General features: G+C 37.4%; 2 protein-coding genes across 4 annotated transcripts; both read right to left on the bottom strand.

The window, feature by feature from the left end:
- Positions 1 to 1,691: 1,691 nt before the first annotated feature.
- On the bottom strand, positions 1,692 to 10,923 carry LOC101164203 (5-hydroxytryptamine receptor 3A-like). Its single transcript, XM_011492465.3, has 11 exons — positions 10,725 to 10,923; positions 9,748 to 9,807; positions 9,524 to 9,669; positions 9,389 to 9,433; positions 9,161 to 9,270; positions 7,812 to 7,981; positions 7,545 to 7,705; positions 6,453 to 6,663; positions 5,914 to 6,087; positions 3,179 to 3,225; positions 1,692 to 2,188 (listed from the first exon to the last, which is right to left on the bottom strand). Exons 1-11 carry the CDS (start codon positions 10,762 to 10,764, stop codon positions 1,958 to 1,960), a joined length of 1,395 nt encoding a protein of 464 aa, XP_011490767.1. The 5' UTR covers positions 10,765 to 10,923; the 3' UTR covers positions 1,692 to 1,957.
- Positions 10,924 to 13,323: 2,400 nt separating this feature from the next.
- LOC101163948 (5-hydroxytryptamine receptor 3A) lies at positions 13,324 to 21,886 on the bottom strand. Of its 3 annotated transcripts, none has more exons than XM_011492461.3 (11): positions 21,810 to 21,886; positions 20,958 to 21,047; positions 20,730 to 20,875; positions 20,596 to 20,640; positions 20,379 to 20,488; positions 18,680 to 18,849; positions 18,413 to 18,573; positions 17,250 to 17,460; positions 16,708 to 16,881; positions 14,864 to 14,937; positions 13,324 to 14,330 (listed from the first exon to the last, which is right to left on the bottom strand). In XM_011492461.3, exons 1-11 carry the CDS (start codon positions 21,844 to 21,846, stop codon positions 14,100 to 14,102), a joined length of 1,449 nt encoding a protein of 482 aa, XP_011490763.3. In that variant the 5' UTR covers positions 21,847 to 21,886; the 3' UTR covers positions 13,324 to 14,099. The 3 variants fall into 3 exon arrangements, with proteins under 3 accessions (XP_011490763.3, XP_011490764.3, XP_020555336.2); XM_011492462.3 differs by having other exon boundaries at positions 14,864 to 14,910; XM_020699677.2 differs by lacking the exon at positions 16,708 to 16,881 and having other exon boundaries at positions 14,864 to 14,910.
- Positions 21,887 to 24,863: the final 2,977 nt, after the last annotated feature.

The following is a 24,863-nucleotide window of genomic DNA, read 5'->3' as shown; positions in this document are numbered from 1 at the left end:
AAGTGAGGTGGGAAGTCAGTGAGGTGGGAAAAAAAACATCTTAGGACCGAATCAATCCAACTAAATCATCACACCATGATCAACAGTATCAAATCAAAGATCCAAAATAACCCCAAACCAAGAATTTTCCAGAGTCAGCGACCATGAGACTCTCATTGAAGCAGTTTCAGTAAAATTCTTTCTGCTAAAGCCAGATTAAAAATGATCAGAAAGACTTTGCTTCTTCATGTGCCCACAGACCATTTAAAGTAAGACATACACACAAAAGGGAGGTGTAAAAGTTTTAAGAACTTGATTGAAAACTGGCACGTGGCATCAATGCCATGCTTATTTACGTAGAAAGAACAATAGCCCAGCATAAAGTGGTCTTCAACCCTGATCCTTTAAATTCTTGTGGGGTTTTTTTTAATTCTAGATTCTCTCCGTATTATTTACCTTGTACCTTTGAGCCAAAAGTATTTAAAAAAAGTTCATTAGTCCAATTCTTTAAACTCAATGACGGCTATGTTTACAATCTCAAAATCTTCTTGCAGGGACCATTTGCCTTTATTCACACATATGACAGAGGAACAAAACACAAAAAACAACTAGAGAAAAAAAGTATATATATTTTAAGGGATTTCAAAATTAAGTTTTGCTCAGTGTTTTTATATGCATGGTGTTGAGAACTTTCACTGTGCTAATTGAATGTTGTGTCAACCATTGTTATACCATTTCTTGCTAACGTACCTGCATCCCTGCTCCTAAAAAGGTCTCTTATTAATAAACAGCTGAGTGTTAGAAACAGAAATTTCAAAGAATTGGGTATTGATGGTGAAGTTAGCAGCTAACCTTTGGTACATACTGGACAGCCATTCAATTATTTACACCTTAGTACATTCCTTATGCCAATCTTCTGTTCCACCACATCCCAAAGGTGCTTTGTTGGTTTGAGATCTGGTGACTGTAGAGGCCATTTGAGTCCAGTGAACTCATAGGCACGTTCAAGATAAGTTTATTTTTCTTATTGGCTTTTTAACAGATCAAAATGCCTGTCCAAGTCCCACACTTGTGTGTTGTTTGTCTCCCTTCTGTAATTTTAGTTTAATTGAAATGATTTTCTTGAAGTCATTTTTGATTTTTTCAAAACTTTATTCTGTTGGCTTTATTTACATAATTGGTGCTGCATTTGTGGTCCTCTCCAAAACCTTCCGTGTTACAGAATAGTTTGAGTAAAACATACTTTCAGCAGGCCATAAACCTGTAACAAATCCTAGGTAAATGTCAGTTTAATGTCATGCATACAGTTGATCTATTTTAAAAATGCATTTAATACATTACAGAACAACTGCTTATGATAAAGCACATAATAAACTAATAGATACACGACAATATATTAAACAAGCTTTCTACTGTTACTCGGTGGGATAAAATTCCTCCAAACAGCCCGATGAAAAAGAATCCTCCTGAACACTGGATTTTCTTAATTATCTGTACATTTTGTTTCTATTTATTGTTCAAGTTGGAGCAATAAAACTACAGATTGCTTTGTCAGCAAACATGCAATTGATTTCACAGATGACTGTCATGTTTTTCCATAGTCAATAGTGACACTGTGATTCTGCCACACATGGGTTTTTGTTTGTGTCTTTAACAAGTACATCTACTTACTTCCCTCCGACACCTAAACTAGAAACTGGAGTATAAAAAAATGCAATAAATTCCACTTTAATTTTTCCCATAAATGACTTTATAATGAATATCATTGTGTGGAGGATTAATGAAGAACAGTGTCAAACCTCTTGCAAATATGAGTAAATACCTACATGGGTGATGATGTAATCACTTGGATTAAATGAGGCAAATATAATTCATACAAAGGACTAAAAACAGCCAAAGTTTAATTTTTAGGGCACAATTCTATCTAGTTGGGACAAGAAAGCATTGACCAGTGCCCTTGTTTTTAGTTGACTGCATTTTAATTGTCTTCTGTTACGATCCACAGCATAGAAATAGTAAACAAAAACAGAACGACACCTCCAACATAAAAAACAAAAAAGATTTTGTGGATTTTTTTTGATAGTTTGGTCCAGTAACCAATATTTTCCCTCCTGCTGCTGAGCAGAGACACAGTTTTCTTCACCTCATCCAGCTCATGAGAAAACAGATCCAGGGCCAAGGAAACATCCAACCGCTGACTGCTGCCGTCCTACAGAGAGGATGAAGTTGTTATTTTCAGTCACCTCGTTGCTATGCCAGGACAGACCGTTTCAACAAGAACACATCATTCTTATTGGAGGACTACTAGGTATTCCTGTTACCCTACGTCCATTTCACGACGTTAACCTAGAGTTAGCCTTGGCAGAGTATCTGCCTTTTTTCCAATAAAAACAAACAACATCCGAGCTTTTGCAAAGATTGATCTGTATATTGTTAATTTTAAATGAAAGCGTTATGGCTGATCACTGCTAGCGCAACAGAGAAAGCGGATTTGTGTGTGGTAGCCTTGGGGCGAAACTGGCAACACAGAATCTTCTTGGAAAGAGCTGCCCCTCACTTTGTAAAATCACAAAGTGAGTATCTATTTGTTTTTATGGATTGGGGGGGCTGGCATTTAGAGCACACGGTTTTAGAGGAATTCTCCTCTCTCCAGTTTTTTTTTTGAGGAAATAACATTCTAATACATTATAAGCTTAAAAAGTTGACTTTTATATTGTCTAGGCCCTTTAATTTTTCAGGGCCAAGACATTTTTTCAGAATCTTAGTTTTTTTATATCATATATTAAACTGGAACAAAACTGTGACAGAAAATTTTAAGTTTAAAGCAAATCATAGGGAAAGTGAATTGTTGCATCTTCTAGTCTGCACATAGCCTATGCTCACCTTTGACTTTCTTTGATTATTAACTAATTAACTAAATGTGTTAATCTTATGGCAAAATTCATCTTCATTTTGGCTGCAGTCTTTAAAATGGTCAAATCAACATGTTAACATGAATCCTTCCTGCTGTGTAACTGCTCAGAACGGTGCTGTGGGATGTGTTGGCATTTCCTGAAATGTATGTTTTCCTGTTGGAAGTTCATTTGATTGTGCGTAAAGAAAGACGTAGGTCATATTTCTACCTTCTTGGCATGTTTTATCTTTGCTTTTATACACATCTGAGTAAAATGATGATCATTAAATCAAATATAAATCTTACCTTTTTGGGTGAAGGTGTGTTTTGATCAGTCTCGTGATCATGGATGGCTGCAGACAAACAGTATTTCTGCATTACTGGACATATTTCAGGGGATTGCATAGTTATAAGTTAACTATATACACACTATATAACATATTCTATATAACATGACACTATAAACATTTCCTTATAGAAATGAAACTTCAGCTTGATTGTTTTTGACATACAGGGGGGTAAAAAAATACGTACGTGAGTTTGTGAGTTTGCATGTTCTCCCAATTAGAAATCCAGGAGGAGTCTGACATTTTCATCTTAGGTGCATGTCAACTGTGAGAGACTTAATCTAAAAAAATGTAGAATTCACGTTGTATAATTTATTTCAAACAATTTATTTTTATGCTACTGCTGCAAAGAAGTATTTGAGCACCTGTCTATTCGCTAGAATTCTGACCCTCAAAGACCTGTCAGTCCGCCTTTAAATAGTCCGCCTTCACTCCACTTATTGTCCTAAATTAGAAGAACCTGTTTGAGGTTGTTAGCTATAAAGACACCTGTTCACCTCATACAATCAGTAAGACTCCAACTACTGACATCGACAAGACCAAAGAGCTGTCGAGAGACACCACAGACAAAACTGAAGACCTCCACGAGGCTGGAAAGGGCTACGGGGCAATTATCAAACAGGTTAAGGAAAGAATATCCACTGTTGGAGCGATTATTTGAAATTGGAAGAAGCTAAACATGACTGACAATTTCCCCTGGACTGGGGTTACATGCAATATCTCACTTTTTGGGATCTCAATGATCCTAAGAAAGGTGAGGACTCAGCACAGAACTACACTGGAGGGGCAAGTCAATGACCTGAAAAGGGTTGCGATCACAGTTTTCACGGTTACTGGAGTAATACACTGAGACGTCATGGTTTGAAACCATGCATGGCATGGAAGGATCACCTGCTTAAAAGAGCACATATCCAGGTCCATCTAAAGTTTGCCAATGCAGGACTGCTTGTGGTTCCTAGAATTAGTAAAAGTACGGTTGGAGGTAGAGCGTTTAGCCACCAAGCCCCTGTCTTATGGAATAAGCTCCCAGCTCATGTAAGAGAGGCCGATTCAGTTTCTACATTCAAAGTTAGACTGAAAACATTCCTCTTTGGACAGGCTTATTGTCAGACTAGTTAGTATTCAGAGATTATTTAACTTAATGTTAATGTCTTTAAATTAAACTTAATAACAATAACTATTTGTTTTAAAAGGCTGCTAGAAGTTGAAGCTGGGGTAACTATGGTGCACTGGGGTTCTGTCCTCTTTTCTCATCTACTTATACCCTTCCTCTCTTCTCTATTCTTGATCATTATTCATCATTTAGTTCTCCATGCCTCTGTTTGGTGCGGTGCGATTCATGTATTGTCCCTCTTTTCCTCTCCCCTCCTGGGGAGTGGGAGTGCTTCCAGAATCCAGTTGGCTCATCCGTGCTCCAGTTCCTGACCGTGTACCTCGCCTTTGCTCCCGCTCCTACACCTGGCTGTGGATCCAGCCTCTGGCTCATCTCTGGCTCGTCTCTTCTCTGTACCTGACCGAGTACCTCGCCTCTGCTCCTGCTCCTACACCTGGCTGTGGTTCCTGTCTCCGGCTCGACTCGCGCCTTTGACTGTCCCCACAACCACGGCTGGATGAAGCTCGTCTGCAGGACTTTACATATGTAGTTGTAGGGTTAGATAAGTTAATTCTTCTCTATGAGTTCTGGTAAATCGCCTGTCCGTCCTGGGGGAGGATCCCTCGTTCATGTGGGCACCCCTGAGGCTACTTCGTTTTTTCCGAAATCCGTTTTTTTTGGGAGTTTTTCCTTATCGCGAAGGGGGGTCTAAGGGCAGGGATGCCAGTATAGCTTAGTCAGTTTGTTAGTTCTTTTTAGTATTTTCCTATTGAACTCTATGTATTCATGATCCCTTTTGAGTTCATGTTTTACTTTGAAGCCCATCGAGACGACTGTTGTGACTTTGGGCTATACAAATAAAATTGAAAAAAAAATTGAATGACCATTTGGATGATCAAGAGGCGTCATGGGAGAAAGTCAAGTGGTCAGATGAGACCAAAATAGAACTTTTTGGTCTTAATTCCACTCCTGGAGGAAAGGTAATGAGTACTATCCCAAGAACACCATCCTAACTGTGAAGCATGGGGGTGGTTGCATCATGCTATGGGGGTACTTTTCTGCACATGGAAAAGGACGACTACACTGTAATAAAGAGAGGATGGACAGGGCCATGTATTGCAAGATTTTGGGAAACAACCTCCTTCCGTCAGTTAGGGCACTGAAGATGGGTCATAGCTGGGTCTTTCCTCAAAACATGACAACAACCTGAAGCACACAACAGGAAAACCAAGGAGTGACTCAGTAAGAAACTTTTCAAGCTCCTGGTGTGGCATACCCAGTCTCCACACGGCCCAGAAACCTGAGTGATAAAGAACTATGTGGAGGGGGGGGGGCAAAATCCCTCCTGCAGTGAGTGTGCAAACTTGGTAAAAACAAAACAAAAAAACTACAGAAAACAGCTGACCTGTGTAATTGCATATGAATAAATTATTTAAAAAGAAATCATAAAATGTGATCTCCAGATTTTCTTTTTAATTTAGATTATGTCTCTCACAATGGACATGCACCAAAGATGACAGTTTTCAGACTCCTTCATGATTTCTAAGTTGATCACAGTACAGTGTGATCATTTCCAAAGATTTGTATAAGATAAATCAAACCTGTAAGACTATTTCTGCAGTTGACTTTCATTTTCTCGTCATTTTGGTCTGCGTTGAGAGCTGGGTCTCCTTCACTGTCTGGGGATTCTGAGTCTTTCTCTATCAAATGCATGACCACAATTGTCTCCATTAAGCTGAGTAGCATCAGACCAAATATTCCAGTACAGTAGAGAACTAAAGGGAGCAGACAGCAGAGCGTTAGTATGGAAACCTGTTTGTTCAATATTGTAAAAAAAATAATCTGTAAGTAACACTGCATCCTCCTGATTTTTCAGAAGAAACACTTGCCTGGTCTCAGGATAAAGTGCCTTAATAGTGTTTTAAGCTGCATCTATTGTGTGGTTAAAAAATTATTATTAAATGAATTTGAAAAAATTGTTGGAAAAAAATAAGAGAAAAACCTTGCACAAATTGAATGTAAAATATAAATGTAAAATAATATATTAGAACTACGTAACCAAAACGTAAAAAGTCATCACTCTAAACCCCAATTAGTTCTTTATGGAGCTCCCACCAGCATAAAACTTGGATGACTTTACCTACAAGTGGAATCGTGTCCGTTGAGGATGGCAGAATCTCATTAAGAATAAGCTGCATCACCGTCACAGCGAGCAGTACTGTGACTTTGAAGCTGAGTTTCTCGCCTCCATTATCCGGAATGAGAAAAGAGGCCAAATCCAGGATGATGAGAAACAAGATGGGAACCAAAAAATTGGCACAATAGAGAATTGACCGCCTCCTCATTGTGATCTGTAAAATGAAAAGATGAACTGTAGTGCTTTAAAGGTTTGAAAAAAATGTCACCAGCATGATGTGGTAAGATAGGTCATAACAAGAAAAAACATACAAGGGTACCAGTTTGCAGCTGAATTGTCACCTGTCACTGAGTGAGTCACTTGGTCCATTTCTGATCACCTTTCCTTTGTGGAGTCACTCCCTGACAGAGAATGCTGGCAATCCTCCAGCTTCCATTTAGCAACCTTTCAATGTCTAACTGGGGTTACCCCTGATCCACCCCTGTTCCCTGAGGGATTCCTCAGTGATAGAGCTACTTTGGAGCAAGTGGGACCACATTAAGCTTTGGCCTCCCACTTTTGAGTCAATATTTGTGTCATCACTGACAAAGATTTAGAAATCATCATGACAAGCTCTTTTAAGCATTGCAAAAATAACAAAAGCAAAGCTTTTAAATGTCATAAAAACGACGATAATAAACCTATTAGAAATACATACTTTTCATGCTTTCTTCTGTAATGGTCTTCTGTTGTACTGGTCCACTCTGCTTTTGACAGTTGCCACCCACACCCCACACAAAATGTTGTAGCTCCGCCCCTGCTAGGGATGTTCCCCTTTTTCTCGCCTGTCACCAAAGGAGTTGTTGGGAAGACTCTGCCAGGCTACTCTACTGCCTGCCATTTTTAAAAGGGTTGCTCAGATGCCTCCTGTCCTTTTATAGCAGTAGTCATTTGGACTTGTCCCACATCCAGGTTCAGGGTACCTAGTTTGTTTGTGATTTTAAGTCATTTTAGTTAATCAAATAAAGGTGTTTGAGTTTCTGTCACAAGCCAATTATTGTTTGGGTTTCCCCCCACCTTAATGCCTGTTAAGTGTATGTATGTGAACATACTTACAGTGTAAATAACTGATGTTTGGTTGTAGCCCAAATCGTCTTCAGTTTTCTTGTGCACCGACATGTCAATGAACAACCACTCGTACTGCGTCCGCATTATTTCACGAGACCACATTGTGATTTCTGTATTGTTTACACTTCCCGTCAAAGTCATGTCGTCATCTGAAAAGCAATATTTATGTTTTAGAAAGGAAGTGTTTCAGTTTGATGTTTGAGTTGATCCAACTTTGCAGTTCATGCTATTTTAGTAGATTTAAAAGGGTCTTACCACCGTGTAAGATTGACTTGAAGGTGATGTTACAGCTCTGAGTGTCAAAGGGGAATTTGTAAACGTGCATCTGGCAGGTGCTGATGATCACTTGATCATTCTTATAAAACACTGTGCCGTCATGAGTTATTTTAAGAAGAGGACTTGGTGGTGCCTTGTCCTTCTCTATCCTGGATTTAAAAAAAATGGATTTAGTCATTTATGGTTTTTGGTTTAACCAGACAAATTTGCCAAATTCTATAAAAGACTATGAGGTTATGTAAATTCATTCATCTTCTTAACCGTTTATTCCCTTTCGGGGTCACGGGGTTGCCGGAGCCTATCCCGGCCACTTGGGCGTAGGCAAGGGATGCCCTGGACTGGTCGCCAGTCTGTCGCAGGGTAGAATATCCTCAATCACACATCCATTCACTCACACAGTCATACCTATGGTCAATTTAGAGTTGCCAATCAATCTATGAAGCATGTTTTTGGATGGTGGGAGGAAGCCGGAGATCCCGGAGAAAACCCACGCATGCATGGGGAGAACATGCAAACTCCACACAGAAATGTCCCCATTGATGTTGTTTTTCACGTCCCCCAGCCGGGACTTGAACCAGGGGCCTTCTTGCTGTGAGGCAAGAGCGCTAACCACTGCGCCACCGTGCAGTCATGAGGTTATGTAAACTTTTCTTATAAAATTTGCATAATTATATTCACCATTTCATATTTTTATAATGGCATACAGTATTTAAATTAAGAAAATATACAGTGGATCAAAAAGCTTTTAGTTAGCCACAAATTGTGCAAGTTCTCCCACTTAAAAAGACAAGAGAGAAGCCTGTAATTTTCGTCATAAGTATAACTCAACTATGATGGACAAAATGAGAAACACAAATCCAGAAAATCACACTGACACTGTCTGACTTTTAAAGAAGTTTTTTGTAAATGATCTAGACACTACAGTTTTATTTTACTATTGTCAGAGTAAGATCTCTGTCTCTCGCTCTGGTCACCGGCAGGAACTGTCTCCATTCCTTTTCCCTACATTAGCCATACTGTCAACCCTTTGATAAATGTAAACATTTGATCTTATGAGTATAAGATCATAAAAACCTTGTCTCAAAATTTTTACAAATTTTAGCTTGGCCTTCCTATTCTTTTTGCTAATGAGTGGTTTATATCTTCAAGTCTCTTGTTTAAAACCGCTGTGATATCCTCTAAATTATATTGTCAGATCCAAACTTTCCTATGAGGAAATCACAGCTGGCAATTTATCTGTTGTTTAAAAGCACATTTATATATATATATTTTAAATGTATTATGCCATCTAGTGCATGTACTAAATTCTGAAATGCTCAAATACTTACATCTCCTCAATTGTCAGATCAGGTTTCCATAAAGCTTCATTTGGAACTGCTATATTTGAAATTCCACAAAAGTCTTTGGGGTCCCATCTAATATGCTCATTGTCCCATGTCTGTAAAAGTGAAAAGGATGAAAAATAATAATAATAAGGTATCAATAATGAGAAGGTGTGGGTACTAAGCATCCTGCAGGATACACAGATTACAGGATACACAGATTTTTAAACTTACTAAGTAAATCCAGACATATGAAACAAAAGTTTGATCAATCTCTCTCTGTAGACAACAAAACAAAGCACATGTGAAGTTCAGAGAAAAAGAAGGTTATTACAATAAAAATATCAATGAAAAGGTTTAGTAACTCACCACATCTAGAATTGCATAAATGACCATGTCAAGGTACACATTTGTTGTACTTCGATGGTGTTTAACAGGCCGGCTCATGACAAACAGGTTGTTGTCTTTGGTCAGGTTCAAGTATTCCAAAACGTTTTGGTAGCCACAATTTTCTTCTGGAGTAACAGAAACAAGGAAAAATTGTTTGTGTTATTAGAAGGCATCAATGTAATGCTGGAATTCGTGAACTTTACCTGATGTTTCAGGCATTGACCCATTTTGAACTTCATTGAAACCTGAGGTTGACAAGATACCTAAAACAAAAACTGTAATAAGTCATCTTTTTAAAGTAATTAATCACAAACATCCAAAAATTTATGGAAGCATTTATGTAGCAAAAGTAAAAATAAAAGTCAATACCAGAAATGCTTTTTCATTTTCAAAATGAAGCTGCATTTGTTGACTCAAAATTAAAAAGAAAAAGCAATCTGCTAAACCGCTTTTTCTTTTTCATTTTCTCCTTCAACACCACTTATTCTGTCACTTAATTAAAATGATAAAGAAAATGGTATTTGACATTTAACTTTCAAAAATTTCTCTGGTAAATGTGTAGCAAAATTTAATTAGAAATATCTAATTTGACAATTAAAATGGATTAACAGAAATGCTTTGGGATGTTGTTGTCATCTTGCTCCTCTTTCAAGCATCTTTATTTATATACTGTATTTATATATTTCTGCTCCTGTGATGGATTTGTATCTGTCCAGGGTATAACCAGTTTTTGTCTGACAGTTACTAAGTAAGTTCCAGCCTTCCCTTTCACCCTGAACCGGACTTAGCGGGTTTAGAAGATTTTTGAATGATTAAATAAATGATATTGCTTCCAGTAATGCTTAAGGCTCAAGGAAGTACAAAAAAAAAAAAAAAAAGAACATTTTGTGTAGCTGTGATGCCCTTTGCATCAAGAATCTCTTCCAGGATCTAAAAAAGGATATTTCACAAACAGGGATTTCAGTTATAATATGACACTAAGATAATAAACAGCTATCTAATTTTTAAAGGTCTTTTTAACCTTAAGAAATCACCAGACTTATGGAAAAGTAAGAAATGATTGGAACAAAGCATTTACTTTAATTATTTTCAAACTCATCCACTCAACAAAAAAAATCCATTAATAACACTTAGAGGAAGTTATGGCACACATGCATTTTAAGAGATTGGAACAGCTTACCAGTGAGGAGAAACACAAAGACAGATTGTACAAGCATCATGGTTGAGAAGATCCGTCCCTGTTGTTTCCTTTTGCATAAATACCCATTAGAACTGCCAACACCCCTTGTATTTAATGACTCACTGGTCCATTTTACTTTCAAGTCAAAGCTGCTCCTCTGCAACTGTCTCTGTGGTTACTTATGGCATGACGGTAATGACAGCAAACGTTTCTTTCACCAAACTGGAACTGGAAACCATCTGATAAGTGCATTAAAAGCCATCCTTTTAGTTGTTCCTCTTGCTGCACAGTTAGCAGGAAATAGAATAACACAGATCATTTTTCAATGTCCTTTTTGCTTTTAGGCAAACATTTGCTGTAATTGCTTAAGATTTAAGAAGTAGAGTATTAGCAAATGACTTTCTTAAAGAACAAAAACTTTAGTCAGAGTGTGACTTAAAAAGGTGGAAAAGGCAGTTTTTATGAGGACCTCATTTGATTTTGCCCTTTCAACTCAAGAATTCCTGAAAAAATGTCAACACATTATTATACTTAATAAAACTGTTTTTTAATGATCCAATGCAATGATTTATGATAGACAGTAACAATTAGAAAAGTGCGTAATGTTACATAATTAAAAACGGCAAAAAACTATATATAAACCACAAGATTGACGACATAGCACAGATTTATGGGCGGTCCGCAAAGACTGAAAATGAAGACATAATTTAAGTCTGTGCATGCGCAGTCAGCGTTGGTAAGATAATTTTACAATTAGGAAGGAGTCATAGAAAACCGACACAGAAAAGCAATGCATTGCGCCAGTGACGTGCAGTCAGGAGAGGCAGGTGAGGCTGTAATCAGTAATTTGTGCTGTGCAGTCATTTTCCATTTAAATGTACCATTTCTGGGTGTTTTTTCTCTTCAAAATCGCTGAATTTCCGCATTTGCCGTTCAGATACTAAGAAGTGACGTGCGATGAGGCACCAGCCCGCTGAGCCTCACCTTGGATTGCGCAATACCTATGCAGTCAGACGGTACGGCTGTCTCTCTGTATGTCGGTTCAATCACTTGTACTATATGAGCTGAGTTTACATAATTTAGCAGATGTATATGATGTACAGTGTTTGTTTTTATAAATAACTGTATGTGAGGGACGTGTTTCTTGTGCTGAGCGCTAAACGCCGGCAAAAAAGCCGCTGGGTGAGGCCAGCAGTTCTCGTGCCTCATGTTAGGGGGCGCCGGTGAGCCCTGAGATTATGACGCTAAAAATTAATAGAATAAGTGATAGCAAGCAGCAAGTCCTTTTCGTATGGACTTTATTTACAAGTAAAGGTAAGACGATAATAAGATTTGTGCTTTTTTCTATGCTGCAGTTTGTATATGAAAAAACATGTTGAAATGATATTTTAAACAAAACACGTTAACTGATGTCAATAAAATGGTGAATAAGTTACTTAGTATGGGTCATACGTTTGTAAATCTGACTGATGACGTCAGTGCCTCACCAGCCATTAACCTCACCGCACGTCACTGCATTGCACCCACTTGTGGCTGTATTGTACAAGCAAAAACATAAAGGAAATAAGTCCCCTCCAACTACAACACATGGAGATGAGCAGAGGGGAAAGTACAGAACCTTTGGGGGATCCGGTGTTGATGGTCTTTCCCAGTTGCACTTGCTGCCTGCAGTCTGTCATAAAGACATGAGTCAGGAATGTGAAGTTGTTGTAGCTTGTCCTAAACGACGTAGGATCCTGGGGAGTCCAGATGCTGCAGCATTAAGAGTTGTGACAGATTCACTGCATCACTCATGGATCTGTTGGTTGACAAACTGCAATGAGTCCAGGATTGGGACTGTGAAGGTCTTCAGGAGAGGCAAGAACAGAGGACCAAATGATGAGGAGAAAGCAGCTAAAGCCAGACAAAATGCTAAAACACAGGCGAAAACATGAATCTCACTACAGAAAAGGTCAAAGACGGGATCTGACAACAAAAGGAGCTGAAGACAAAGATTTTGTAGGTTTAATATTTTTATTGCATTTTAGTGTTGAAAAACCTGTTCTGATACTTGTTTGGTGCTGGGGGCTCCAGTGCCGAGCTCTCTGCAACCGTTTCTGGATGTTACCCAGAAACAGGGGACTGTTACATCCACAGTGCAAGTACAGCAGGTCATTCCTCCCCACAGCCATCAAACTATAAAACACAGTACTACAGTTACACACTATGTGCCTACATGGTGAATTTCATTTGTTGTTGCTGTTGTTGTTTCTGTCGTTTTGGTTCTTATAATGGGTATCATTGTTTGCTGTGTATTTTCATAGTTTAATTTTAATGTAACTTAATCGTCAAGTAATTTAAAGATGTTCTTCTGTTCTTTAATACTGTTGAATGTCACTTTACTTCTGCAGACAAAAGAATTTCCTCATCGTGGGATGAAGAAAGTCTTATTCATCCACATTGCACGTCCCTCAGCCGGCTCCTCCGTCCACTCCAGGGGGCCTTGGCTGCCATTGCTGCTGCACTCTCTGCTGTGAGCTCTTTGTTATGTACCATCATGTACAATGTTGTTTTTCTTGTTGGCATTTCAATTTAGTGAATCAAAGATATTTTCTTGAAGTCATTTTTGATCATTCAAAACTTTATTCTGTTGGCTTTATTTACACAATTGGTACTCCATTTGTGGTCCTCTCCAAAAAATTCCATATTACAGAATAGTCCATTATACATGGATACATGGGATCTATTTTTGAAATGCATTTAATACATTACAGAACGACTGGTTTTGATAAAGCGCATAATAAACTAATAGAAACACAATATATTAAACAAGTTTTCTACTGTTACTCGGTGGGAGGAAATTCCTCCATATAGCCTGATGACAAGAATCCTCCAGAAAACTGGATTTTCTTGATGATCTGTACATTTTGTTTTTATTTATTGTTCAATTTGGAGCAGTAAAACTACAGATTGCTTTGTCAGCAAACATGGAATTGATTTTACAGATGAACTGTCATCTTTTTCCATAGTCAATAGTGACACCATGATTCTGCCACACATGGGTTTTTGTTTGTGTTTTGAACAAGTACTTCTACTTACTTCCCTCCAACACACTAGAAACTGAAGAACTTAAAAATACAATATAATTTCATTTTCATTTTTCCCATAAATGACTTTATAATGAATATCATTGTGTGGAGGATTAATGAAGAACAGCGTCAAACCTCTTGCAAATATGAGTAAATACCTACATGGATGATGATGTAATCACTTGGATTAAATGAGGCAAATATAATTTATACAAAGGACTAAAAACAGCCAAAGTAGAAATTTTAGGGCACAATTCTGGCTTGTCGGGACACCAATGCAGTGCCCTTATTTTTAGTTTACTACATTTTAATCGTCGTCTGCTACGATCCACAGCATAGAAATAGTAATCAAAAACAGGACGACACCTCCAACATAAAAAACAGTGAAGATTTTGTGGATTTTTTGTGATAGTTTGGTCCAGTAACCAATATTTTCCCTCCTGCTGCTGAGCAGAGACACAGTTTTCTTCACCTCATCCAGCTCATGAGAAAACAGATCCAGGGCCAAGGAAACATCCAACCGCTGACTGCTGCTGTCCTGCAGAGAGGATGAAGTTGTTATTTTCAGTCACCTCGTTGCTATGCCAGGACAGACCGTTTCAACAAGAACACATCATTGTTATTGGAGGACTTCTAATAATCCTGCAACAAAAAAGTATTTTTCTGAATTTTTAGTTTTTTGTTGTTGTTTTGTAAAACACAAATCATAAATTGAACTGGAACAAAACTGTGACAGAAAGAATTTGATGCACATAGCCTATGCTCACCTTTCACCTTCTTTTAACTATTAAGTTATTAACTAAATGTGTTAATCTTATGGCAAAATTCATCTTCATTTTGGCTGCAGTCAATCAACATGTTAGCGTGAATCCTTCCTGCCCGGTAACTGCTCAGAACGGTGCTGTGGGATGTGTTGGCATTTTCTGACATGTATGTTTTCCTGTTGGAAGTTCATTTGATTGTGCATGAAGAAAGTTATAGGTCATATTTCTATCTTCTTGGCACGTCTTAACCTTGTTTTTATACACAAATTAGTAAAATCATTTACATTAAAGCAAACATAGATCTTACCTTTTTGGGTGAAGGTGTGTTTTGATCAGTCTCGTCATCGTGGATGGCTGCAGACAAACAGCATTTCTGCATTACTGGACATATTTCAGGGTAATGCATAGACATGAATTAACTATATACACAAGCCAACATTTCCTTATAGAAATGAAACAACAGCTTGATTGTCTTGACATACATGGGGGTAAATAAGTATTTGGACACCCTGTGAGTTTGCATGTTCTCCCAATTAGAAATCCTGGAGGGGTCTGACATTTTCATCTTAGGTGCATGTCAACTGTGAGAGACTTAATTTAAAATATTCAGGAATTCACGTTGTATAATTTATTTCAACCAATTTATTTTTATGCTACTGCTGCAAAGAAGTATTTGAGCACCTTTCTGACCCTCAAAGACCTGTCAGTCCGCCTTTAAATAGTCCGCCTTCACTCCACTTATTGTCCTAAATTAGAAGAACCTGTTTGAGGTTGTTAGCTACATAAAGACACCTGTCCACTTCATACAATCAGTAAGACTCCAACACTAACATGGCCAAGACAAAAGAGCTGTCGAGAGACACCACAAATAAAACTGAAGACCTCCACGAGGCTGGAAAGGGCTACGGGGCAATTACCAAACAGCTTAGGGAAAAAATATCCGCTGTTGGAGAGATTATTTGTAATTGGAAGAAGCTAAACATGACTGACAATTTCCCTTGGACTGGGGCTCCATTAAATATCTGACCTCTTGGGGTCTCAATGATTGTAACAAAGGTGAGGGCTCAGCGCAGAACTACACTGGAGGGGCAAGTCAATGACCTGAAAAGTGTTGGGACCTTTGCTTCCAAGGTTACTGTTGGTAACACACTAAGATGGTCCCCCTGCTTAATCATCATTGTGCAATATAGTAAGTGCAATATATCTCTGCCATCATGGGCATAACTGTTTTTTGTTTTGTTTAACTACTACCTCTTTGTGAAAATTTCTATTTTCTATTGCACATTTTGCACCTTTGTACATTTTTTTGGTACTTGGTATATTGTATTTTTCATTTTGTGAAATTATTTTATTATTCTATTATTTCTGTGAAATTATTTTCTATGCATGCTAGCACTAAATAGTGAGCAGCTTTTATCATTTCATTGTATACGCATATGATGCAAATTGTACATGTGCACAGTGACCATAAAGGCATTCTATTCTATTCTATTCTATTCTATTCTATTCTATTCTATTCTATTCTATTCTATTCTATTCTATTCTATTCTATTCTATTCTATTCTATTCTAAACTAGCACATGCCCAGGGCCATCTAAAGTTTGCCAATGACCATTTGGATGATCAAGAGGCGTCATGGGAGAAAGTCAAGTGGTCAGATGAGACCAATATAGAACTTTTTGGGCTTAATTCCACTCCTGGAGGAAAAAGAACGAGTACTATCCCAAGAATACCATCCTAACTGTGAAGTATGGGGGTGGTAGCATCATGCTATGGGGGTATTTTTCTGCACATGGAAAAGGACGACTACACTGTAATAAGGAGAGAATGACCGGGGCCATGTATTGCAAGATTTTGGGAAACAACCTCCTTCCATCAGTTAGGGCACTGAAGATGGGTCATAGCTGGGTCTTTCCTCAAAACATGACAACAACCTGAAGCACACAACAGGAAAACCAAGGAGTAGCTCAGTAAGAAACATATCAAGGTCCTGGTGTGGCTTGAAAAATGAGAATATTTCTCTTACAGTGGACATGCACCAAAGATGACATTTTCAGACTCCTTCATGATTTCTAAGTAGGAGAAATTGCAAATCACACTGTATTGTAATCATTTCCAACGTATGTTTTTGTATTATGAGATGAATCAAACCTGTAAGACTATTTCTGCAGTTGACTTTAATTTTCTCGTCATTTTGCTCTGCATTGAGAGCTGGGTCTCCTTCACTTTCTTGGGATTCTGAGTCTTTCTCCATCAAATGCATGACCACAATTGTCTCTATTACGCTGAGCAGCATCAGACCAAATACTCCAATACAGTAGAGAACTAAAGGGAGCAGACAGCAGAGCGTTAGTATGGAAACCTTTTGTTCAATATTATTTTACAAAAATCTTTAAGTAACACTGCATCCTCCTGATTTTTCAGAAGAAACACTTGCCTGGTATCAGGATAAAGTGGCTTAACAGTAAAATAAGCTGCATGTATCCTGAGATTAAAACATATTTCTAAAATCAATTTAAAAAAAAAAGCATTGGAAAAATATGGAAAAAGAAAGAGATAGACCTCGTGCAGATTAAATCTGAAATATAAATTTAAAATACAATTTTAGAACCACTTAACTGAAACATCATCACACTAAACCCCAATTAGTTCTCCCTGGAGCTCTCAACAGCATAAAACCTGGATGACTTTACCTACAAGTGGAATCGTTTCCGTTGAGGATGGCAGAATCTCATTAAGAATAAGCTGCATCACCGTCACAGCGAGCAGTACTGTGACTTTGAAGCTGAGTTTCTCGCCTCCATTATCCGGAATGAGCAAAGAGGCCATATCCAGGATGATGAGAAACAAGATGGGAACCAAAAAATTGAAACAATAGAGGGTTGATCGCCTGCTCATGCTGATCTGTAAAATGAGAAGATGAACTGTTGTGCCTTTAAAGTTTGCATGATGTGGTTAGATAAGTTGTAACAAGAAAAAAAAACATACAAGGGTACCAGTTTGCAGCTGAATTGTCACCTGTCACTGAATGAGTTACTTGGTCCATTTCTGATCACCTTTCCTTCGTGGAGTCACTCCCTGACAGAGAATGCTGGCAATCCTCCAGCTTTCATTTAGAAACATTCAATTTCTAACTGTGGTTATTTCCTTTTTGCTAAATTTCACTAAAATGATTGTTGAGGATGATATTTTCCTTCATTTGGAGGTTGCGAGGAGATCCTCTTCTTTTGTTTGCCTGCCCCTGAGGGATTCCTCAGGGATCAGTAATAGAGCTACTGAGGAGCAACTGAGGCCACAATAAGCTTTGTCCCCCTAACTTTAGAGTCATTATTAGTGTCACCACTGACAAAGATTTAGAAATAATCATGACAAGCTCTTTTAAGCATTGCAAAAATAACAAAAGCAATGCTTTTAAATGTCATAAAAACAATAATAATAGAAACCATTAAAAAAACTTACTTTTGATTTGTAATGTCCTTCCACTCTCCTTTTGACAGTTGCCACCCTCACCCCATACAAAATGTTGTAGCTCCGCCCCTGCTAGGGATGTTCCCCTTTTTCTCGCCTGTCACCAAAGGAGTTGTTGGGAAGGCTCTGGCAGGCTACTCTACTGCCTGTCTCTTTTAAAAGGGATGCTCAGATGCTTCCTGTCCCTTTACAGCAGTGGTCATTTGGATTTCTGCTGTTGTTTTAGTTTTGTACTGTCCCACATTCAGGGTACTTACCGGTAGTTTGTTTGTGATTTTAAGTCATTTTAGTTAACCAAATAAAGGTGTTTGAGTTTCTGTCACAAGCAAGTTATTGTTTGGGTTCCCCCCCACCTTAATTCCTGACAAATGCATGTGAACATACTTACAGTGTAAATAACTGATGTTTTGTTGTAGCCCAAACTGTCTTCAGTTTTCTTCTGGACTGTTATGTTTTTGAACACCCACTCGTACTGCGCCCGCATGTTGTCACGCGACCACTTTGTGATTTCTGTATTGTTTGTATACACAGACAAACTTATTTCGTAATCTGAAAAGAAATATTTATGTTTTAGAAAGGAAGTGTTTCAGTTTGATGTTTGGGTTAATCCAACTTTGCAGTTCATGCTATTTTAGTAGATTCAAAAGGGTCTTACCCCTGTGAAAGATTGACTTGAAGGTGATAGTACAGCTCTGAGTGTCAAAGGGGAATCTGTAAACGTGCATCTGGCAGGTGCTGATGATCACTTGATCATTCTTATAAACTACGTAACCATGATTATCTATTTGAAGAAGAGGACTTGGTGGCGCTTTGTCCTTCTCTATCCTGGATATAAAAAAAGGGATTTAGCTAAATTCCATTGAGGACTGTAAGGGTATGTACATTTTTTATAAAGTTTAAATAATTATATTCCCCATTTCACATTTGATTAATGGCATAAAATATTTAAATGTAAAAATATACAGTGGAGCAAAAAGTATTTAGTCAGCCACATTTTGTGTGTTGTTCTCCCACTTAGAAGAGAGAAAGGACTGTAATTTTCATCATAGGTAGACATCAATAATGAAAGACAAAATGAGAAAAAAAATTCAAACGATCACATTGTCTGATTTTTAACGAATTTACTTGTAAATTACGGATTGAGACATTGTATGTTCATTTTATTATAATGTCAAAATGACAAAGTGCTGTGGACAAAAAATGTGATGGCAGCAAAAACTGACCAACGCATCATTCCAGTCCAATGTGTGGAAACACTTTGAATTTAGAAAAGACCATGTGACAGTGTTGAAGAATGTTCTAGCAATGTTCTGTTTGTATTATTTTGAAAAACAACACTGGGCTGAACGTTAGGAAACTAAAATGTGAATAGATTTGCCATCAGTTCTTGTTTCCTTGTTTGTACATGTACACACTTGATTGTCTTGCAAGAAGTATACAAGGAATTTGGAGAACTTCACCTTACCTAGGTATTCATCTTTGAGTCGCATGCTTGAATTTTTGGCTCAAGATGTTATGGATCAATTTTAGGTCAGTGAATCAGATCTTTCAAAATGAAGTAGAATCAAAAGTAAATCGAATCCTAAACCACAAATATTAAATTCAATTGAATTGTTAAAATGAAAATTGTTACACAGCTACTATTTCAGTTTATCAGTCCAACATTTTTTTTTGCTTAATTACAAGTTTTGTGTATAATTTGGAAATCCTATGTGGGTATCAACATTGATAATTGTTTTACAATTTATTACTAATTATCCTAAAGCTACGTTATTTTTAATACCCATAATTATCCTGCTGCATGATAAAGGAGTTGCATTATGGTTTGGGTGCGATCTTCTTAAAATTGGTAGAAAATGTGTTTCTGGCCCTACAAAAGACTGGCGAGCTGTTGAGGTTGTACCCTGCCTTCACCCAATAGTAGCTCCAGCAACCCTATGACCCTGAAAGAGATTCAGCTCCAAGACATTCTGTGTCACGAAGGAGCTGGTATGTTTGAGATAAAAACAGATCATTCCTTTCCCCTACTACTTACTGTCAACTCGTTTTCTAAATTTTTGACTCATGAGATCATAAAAACCTTGTCTCAAAATTTTTAAGGTTCATCAGTCTACTTTCTTTTTTTTGTGTGGCAAATTTCTGCTTAACCTTTGTATTATTATGCTAATGAGTGGTCTTCGTGTCTCTTGTTTAAAGTAGCTGAAATATCTTCTAAGATTTTTGTCAGATCCAAAGTTTCCTGTGGCAAGCTCACAGGTTTATCTCTTGTCTGAAATCACATTTGTATATTTTAATGTACTCTTCCATCTAATGCACGTAATTGTGAGTTAAGGCAAAAATGCTTGAATACTTACATCTCCTCAATTGTCAGATCAGGTTTCCATAAAACCTGATTTGGAACTGTAAAATTTCTTATTCCACAAAGGTCTTTGGGTTTCCATTTAATATATTCATTGAACCATTTCTGTAAAAATAAAAAGTATGAAAGACTAATAAAGTATCATTAATTGGAAGGGGTGGGTACCAAGCATCATGCAGAATATGTAAATTATTATTTGCTTTTAAACTTACCATGTAAATCCAGACATATGATACAAAAGTTTGATCAACTTCTCTCTGTAGACAACAAAACAAAGCACATGTGGTGTTCAGAGAAAAAGAAGGTTGTTACAATCAAAATATCAATGAAAGGTTTAGTAACTCACCACATCTAGAATTGCATAAAGGATCATTTTGATGTACACTCGTGTTACACGTCTGTGGTTTTTAACAGGCCGGATCATGGCAAACAGGTCTTTGTCTTTGGTCAGGTTCAAGTATTCCAAAACTTTGTAGTAGCTGCAATTTTCTTCTAGAGCACCAATAACAAGGATAAGGTGTTGGTTTGTGTTATCAGAAGACATAAATGTAATGCTGTATATCGTGAACTTTACCTGATGTTTCAGGAGAACGATTATCAGAAGACAGTGACCCATTTTGAACCTTATTGAAACCTGAGGCTGACCAGACGCCTAAAGCTGAAACTGCAATAAGTCATCTTTTTAAACGGATTATTCACAGACATCCAATGCTGACATTGTTCTAAGTTTAAACATAGTGCAAACAGTGTAAACCAGGGGTGCCCACACAAAGATATACCTACGTACCTACCTACATATATATATATATATATATATATATATATATATATATATATATATATATATATATATATATAAACAATCATCTTGCTCCTCTTTCAAGTATTTTTATTTATATATTTAAATATTTCTGTTCCTGTAATAGACTCGGATCTGTCCAGGATATAACCAGTCTTTGCTCGGCAATTAAGCTCCAGCCTTCTCTTGAGCCTGAACCGGACTAGGCGGCTTTAGAAAATGACTGAATAATTAAATAAATGATATCGCTTCCAGTAATGCATGCCAAGCTTTAGGTTCAATGAAGTAAAAAACAAAACCAAAAAAAAAACAACACTTTGTGAAGCTGTAATGTCCTTTTCACCAAGAGTCTCTACTAGATCTAAAAAGAGATATTTCACAAACAGGGATTTCAGTTATAAGATGACACCATGAGAATAACTATCTAACACTTAAAGGTATTTTTCACCTTAAGAAATCACCAGACTTACGGAAAAGTAAGAAAAAATTAGAACAAAGCATTTACTGACGACAATAAAATAACATTAAAAAAAATTCTGGTCAACCTAATCCACTCAATAAAAAAGGCTAATAACATTTAAAAGAAATTATGGCACACATGCATTTTAAGAGATTACAACAGCTTACCGGTGAGGAAAAGCACAAAGACAGATTGTGCAAGCATTGTGGTTGAGAAGCTCCGTACCGGCTGTTTCCTTTTGCATGAATATCCCCGTTGCATGCCAACACCCCTTGTATTTAATGACTCACTGGTCCATTTTACTTTCAAATCAAAGATGCTCATCTGCAAATGTCTGTGGTTACTTATGGCATTAAAGTAATAACAGCAAATGTTTCTTTTATCAAACTGGAACTGGAAACCATCTGATAAGCGCATTAAAAACCATCCTAGTTGTTCCACAGTTAGCAGGAAATATAATGCCACAGATCATTTTACATTGTCCTTTTTGCTTTGAGGCAAACATTTTATTGCTTAAGATTTATAAGTAGAGTATTAGCAAATGACTTTCTGAAAGGACAAAAACTTTAGACAGATTGTGGCTTAAAAAGGTGGAAAAGGCAGTTTTTATGAGAACCTCATTTGATTTTGCTCTTTCAACTCAAGAATTCCTGAAAAAATGTCGAAACATTATTATAATTCATATTATTATTTTTTTTAAATATACCACTGCAAGGATTTATGATTGACTGTAAGAATCAAAAAAGTGCATGATGTTTCATATTTAAAACAGCAAAAATACTATATCAACCACAAGATTTAAGAGGTGGAGCAAATATACGCCACAAAGACTAAAAATGATGACACAATTTCAGTCTGCGTGTGAACAGTAAGTAAGAGAATTTCACAGGTAAGAAGGATTCACAGAAAAGCAATGCATTGCGCCCCTTTGTAGCAAAGGACGTTTTTCTGTAGCATAATTAAAAATAAAAGTCAAAACCAGAAATGCTTTTTCATTTTCAAAATGAAGCTCCATTTGTTCACTTAAAATTAAAAAGAATAAACAATCTGCCACATTTTATTTTTCTTCCTCAACGCCGCTTATTCTGTCACTAAATTAAAATGATAAAGAAAATGGGAATTTGAAATTTCGTTTTGAAAACGTTCTCTAGTAAATGTGTAGCAAAATTCAATTAGAAATATCTAATTGGACAATTAAAATGGATTAACAGAAATGCTGTTTCATTTTCACAATGGAACTGCATTAAATGACTCAAAAACAAAATTAAAAATCTGTCCTTCGAAATGCTTTTTTGTTTTTTTTCTTCATCATCACACAGTCTGTGACATATTTAAAGCGAAAACGCAGAGAGGGGATTGCATTTTAATTTTCACATTCACCCTGCAAAAGATGTCGCAAAATTCGATTGCACTCAGCATTTCCAGGAACTTTGACAAATTACTGAGGATTTCTGGAGCAAACATGGCATCGTCCATATCGTTGAAAATGTCGACTGAATTCTAAATCACTGCACTGCTCGCTGTGACGGTGATGCTGCCTCTTCTTGATGAGATTCTGACATTCTCAACAGACACGATTCCACTTGTAGGTAAAAGACCTATCCAAATTTTATTTTGGTGGGAACATCACAAATAACCTATTGGGGTTTGTTGTGATGAGTTTTTACCATTGGTTAAGTATTTCTGAAATTTTATTTTACATTTGATTTGCACAAGGCATTTTTTCTTTACTGATTTTAAGGCAATGTCACATTGGCAATACATACATTATGCACATTATCAACAGTCTTTGTCATGCATGCATGATACACATAATTCACAAGTGTTTCTTTCGTTTGTCATCCGTCAATTTGCGCAGATGTCCGTCGATGGTTTCAGCCAACAGGTCTTTCTGTGAATTCAGTTTGAGCCGTTAATAAATTCATTTTATCAATTGATTCAAATTTGTAGTTCTAGATTTTCCCATTTTTTGGGGGAGAATCTAGCTTTTGTTTACCCAGCATTTTGCTTTCTTGGAGTGAATCTGTCCTTGCTTTCTCAGCATGTTTTAGTTTGCGTTTACTGTTGGATGACATTAAAAAATGTCGTCATGCCATTTATGAATTACTTTTAGATCATTTCATTTTCTTGTTTTACCTTCATCGATTTATGATGGGGAGCCGGTTTAGCTCGTGCTGGTTTGCGGCGCCTTCCGTCCGTGAAACCTGGGTTCGAATCCGGGCTGCTCCCTGTTCCCTTCTCCACCTCTGTGCCGGTCCCAAGCCCGGTTGCTTTGAGAAGGTTGCGTCAGGAAGGGCATCCGGCGTAAAACACATTGCCAAGTTTACCATGCGACTTGTTCGCTGTGGCGACCCCTGATGGGAAAAAAGCCGAAAGAGAAAGAAGAAGAAGAAGACCTTCATCGATTTATGATAGCTTACAATTACAAACGTAATCTGGCGGGAGCTAGTCACTGAGACTCAGAAAGCTAGTGTGGTAAGTGCGGAAAAACGGAGAGTAAGAAAATAAGTAGATCTTCTGCTTAGCACGTTTTCATGACCCAGCATTCTAGTTCCATCTAAATGCATCATCTACCGGTACACACAAATCTGGAGACATGAAAGGTGTCTCAAATATGATCCCTGTGTGGTTTTGTGTGTGTGTACCAGGGGATTGGTGCTTACTATTTAAAGATTTGTATGCGTAAGAGCCATCTTAAGCTTCGTAGTAAGTTTTAAGATGGTGTAATTTCAAGTGCGCAAATTTAACTTTTTATATTTTTGTCCTACGCACAAAATGTATTGGATGAGCCAAGAAATATGCACACAAAAAGTTAGACACAAACAGCCAGACACAAGTAATCCTGTGATTTTATTTTGTCTCGATAGAAAAAGGTGAATTTCTATTTCAAATACTCTGCTGCTAATTCCTGCTGCATGATAAAGGATCTTTAGCTGCAATCTTCTTTAAATTGGTGGGAAATATGTTTCTGGTCCGGCAACAGACTGACGACCTTTTCAGGGTGTTCCCTGCCTTCACCCAATAGTGGCTGGGTTGGCTCCAGCAACCCATGACCCCAGAAAGGGTTCAGCTCTGAGACATTCTGTCACAAATGAGCTGGTATGTTTGGTGTAATGAACAGATCATTCCTTTTTCCCAGCACTATTATTACTGACTCTTTGGTAAAAGTAAATATTTGACTCATTAGATCATAAAAACTTGTCTCAAAAAATAATGGCCTA

The sequence above is a fragment of the Oryzias latipes genome, chromosome 19 (assembly GCF_002234675.1).
Source record: "Oryzias latipes chromosome 19, ASM223467v1".
In the NCBI taxonomy this organism is placed as follows: domain Eukaryota; kingdom Metazoa; phylum Chordata; class Actinopteri; order Beloniformes; family Adrianichthyidae; genus Oryzias; species Oryzias latipes.
Note: the sequence above shows the minus strand (reverse complement) of the source record. Positions and strands in the feature narration are given on the sequence as shown.

Excerpts from the sequence above, each read along its gene's own strand:
- LOC101163948 (XM_011492461.3), bottom strand. The coding sequence starts at position 21,846 with ATGCTTGCACAATCTGTCTTTGTGCTTTTCCTCACCG. Across the intron at positions 20,641-20,729 it reads TTTATGCAATTCTAGATGTG|AGAGAAGTTGATCAAACTTT; the intron begins GTGAGTTACTAA and ends TGTTGTCTACAG. Across the intron at positions 18,574-18,679 it reads CAAGTCAATCTTTCACAGGG|ATTACGAAATAAGTTTGTCT; the intron begins GTAAGACCCTTT and ends ATTTCTTTTCAG.
- LOC101164203 (XM_011492465.3), bottom strand. The coding sequence starts at position 10,764 with ATGATGCTTGTACAATCTGTCTTTGTGTTTCTCCTCACTG. Across the intron at positions 9,808-10,724 it reads CTTTGTGTTTCTCCTCACTG|GTATCTTGTCAACCTCAGGT; the intron begins GTAAGCTGTTCC and ends TTTTTGTTTTAG. Across the intron at positions 6,088-6,452 it reads GGACACGATTCCACTTGTAG|TTCTCTACTGTACTGGAATA; the intron begins GTAAAGTCATCC and ends TGCTCCCTTTAG.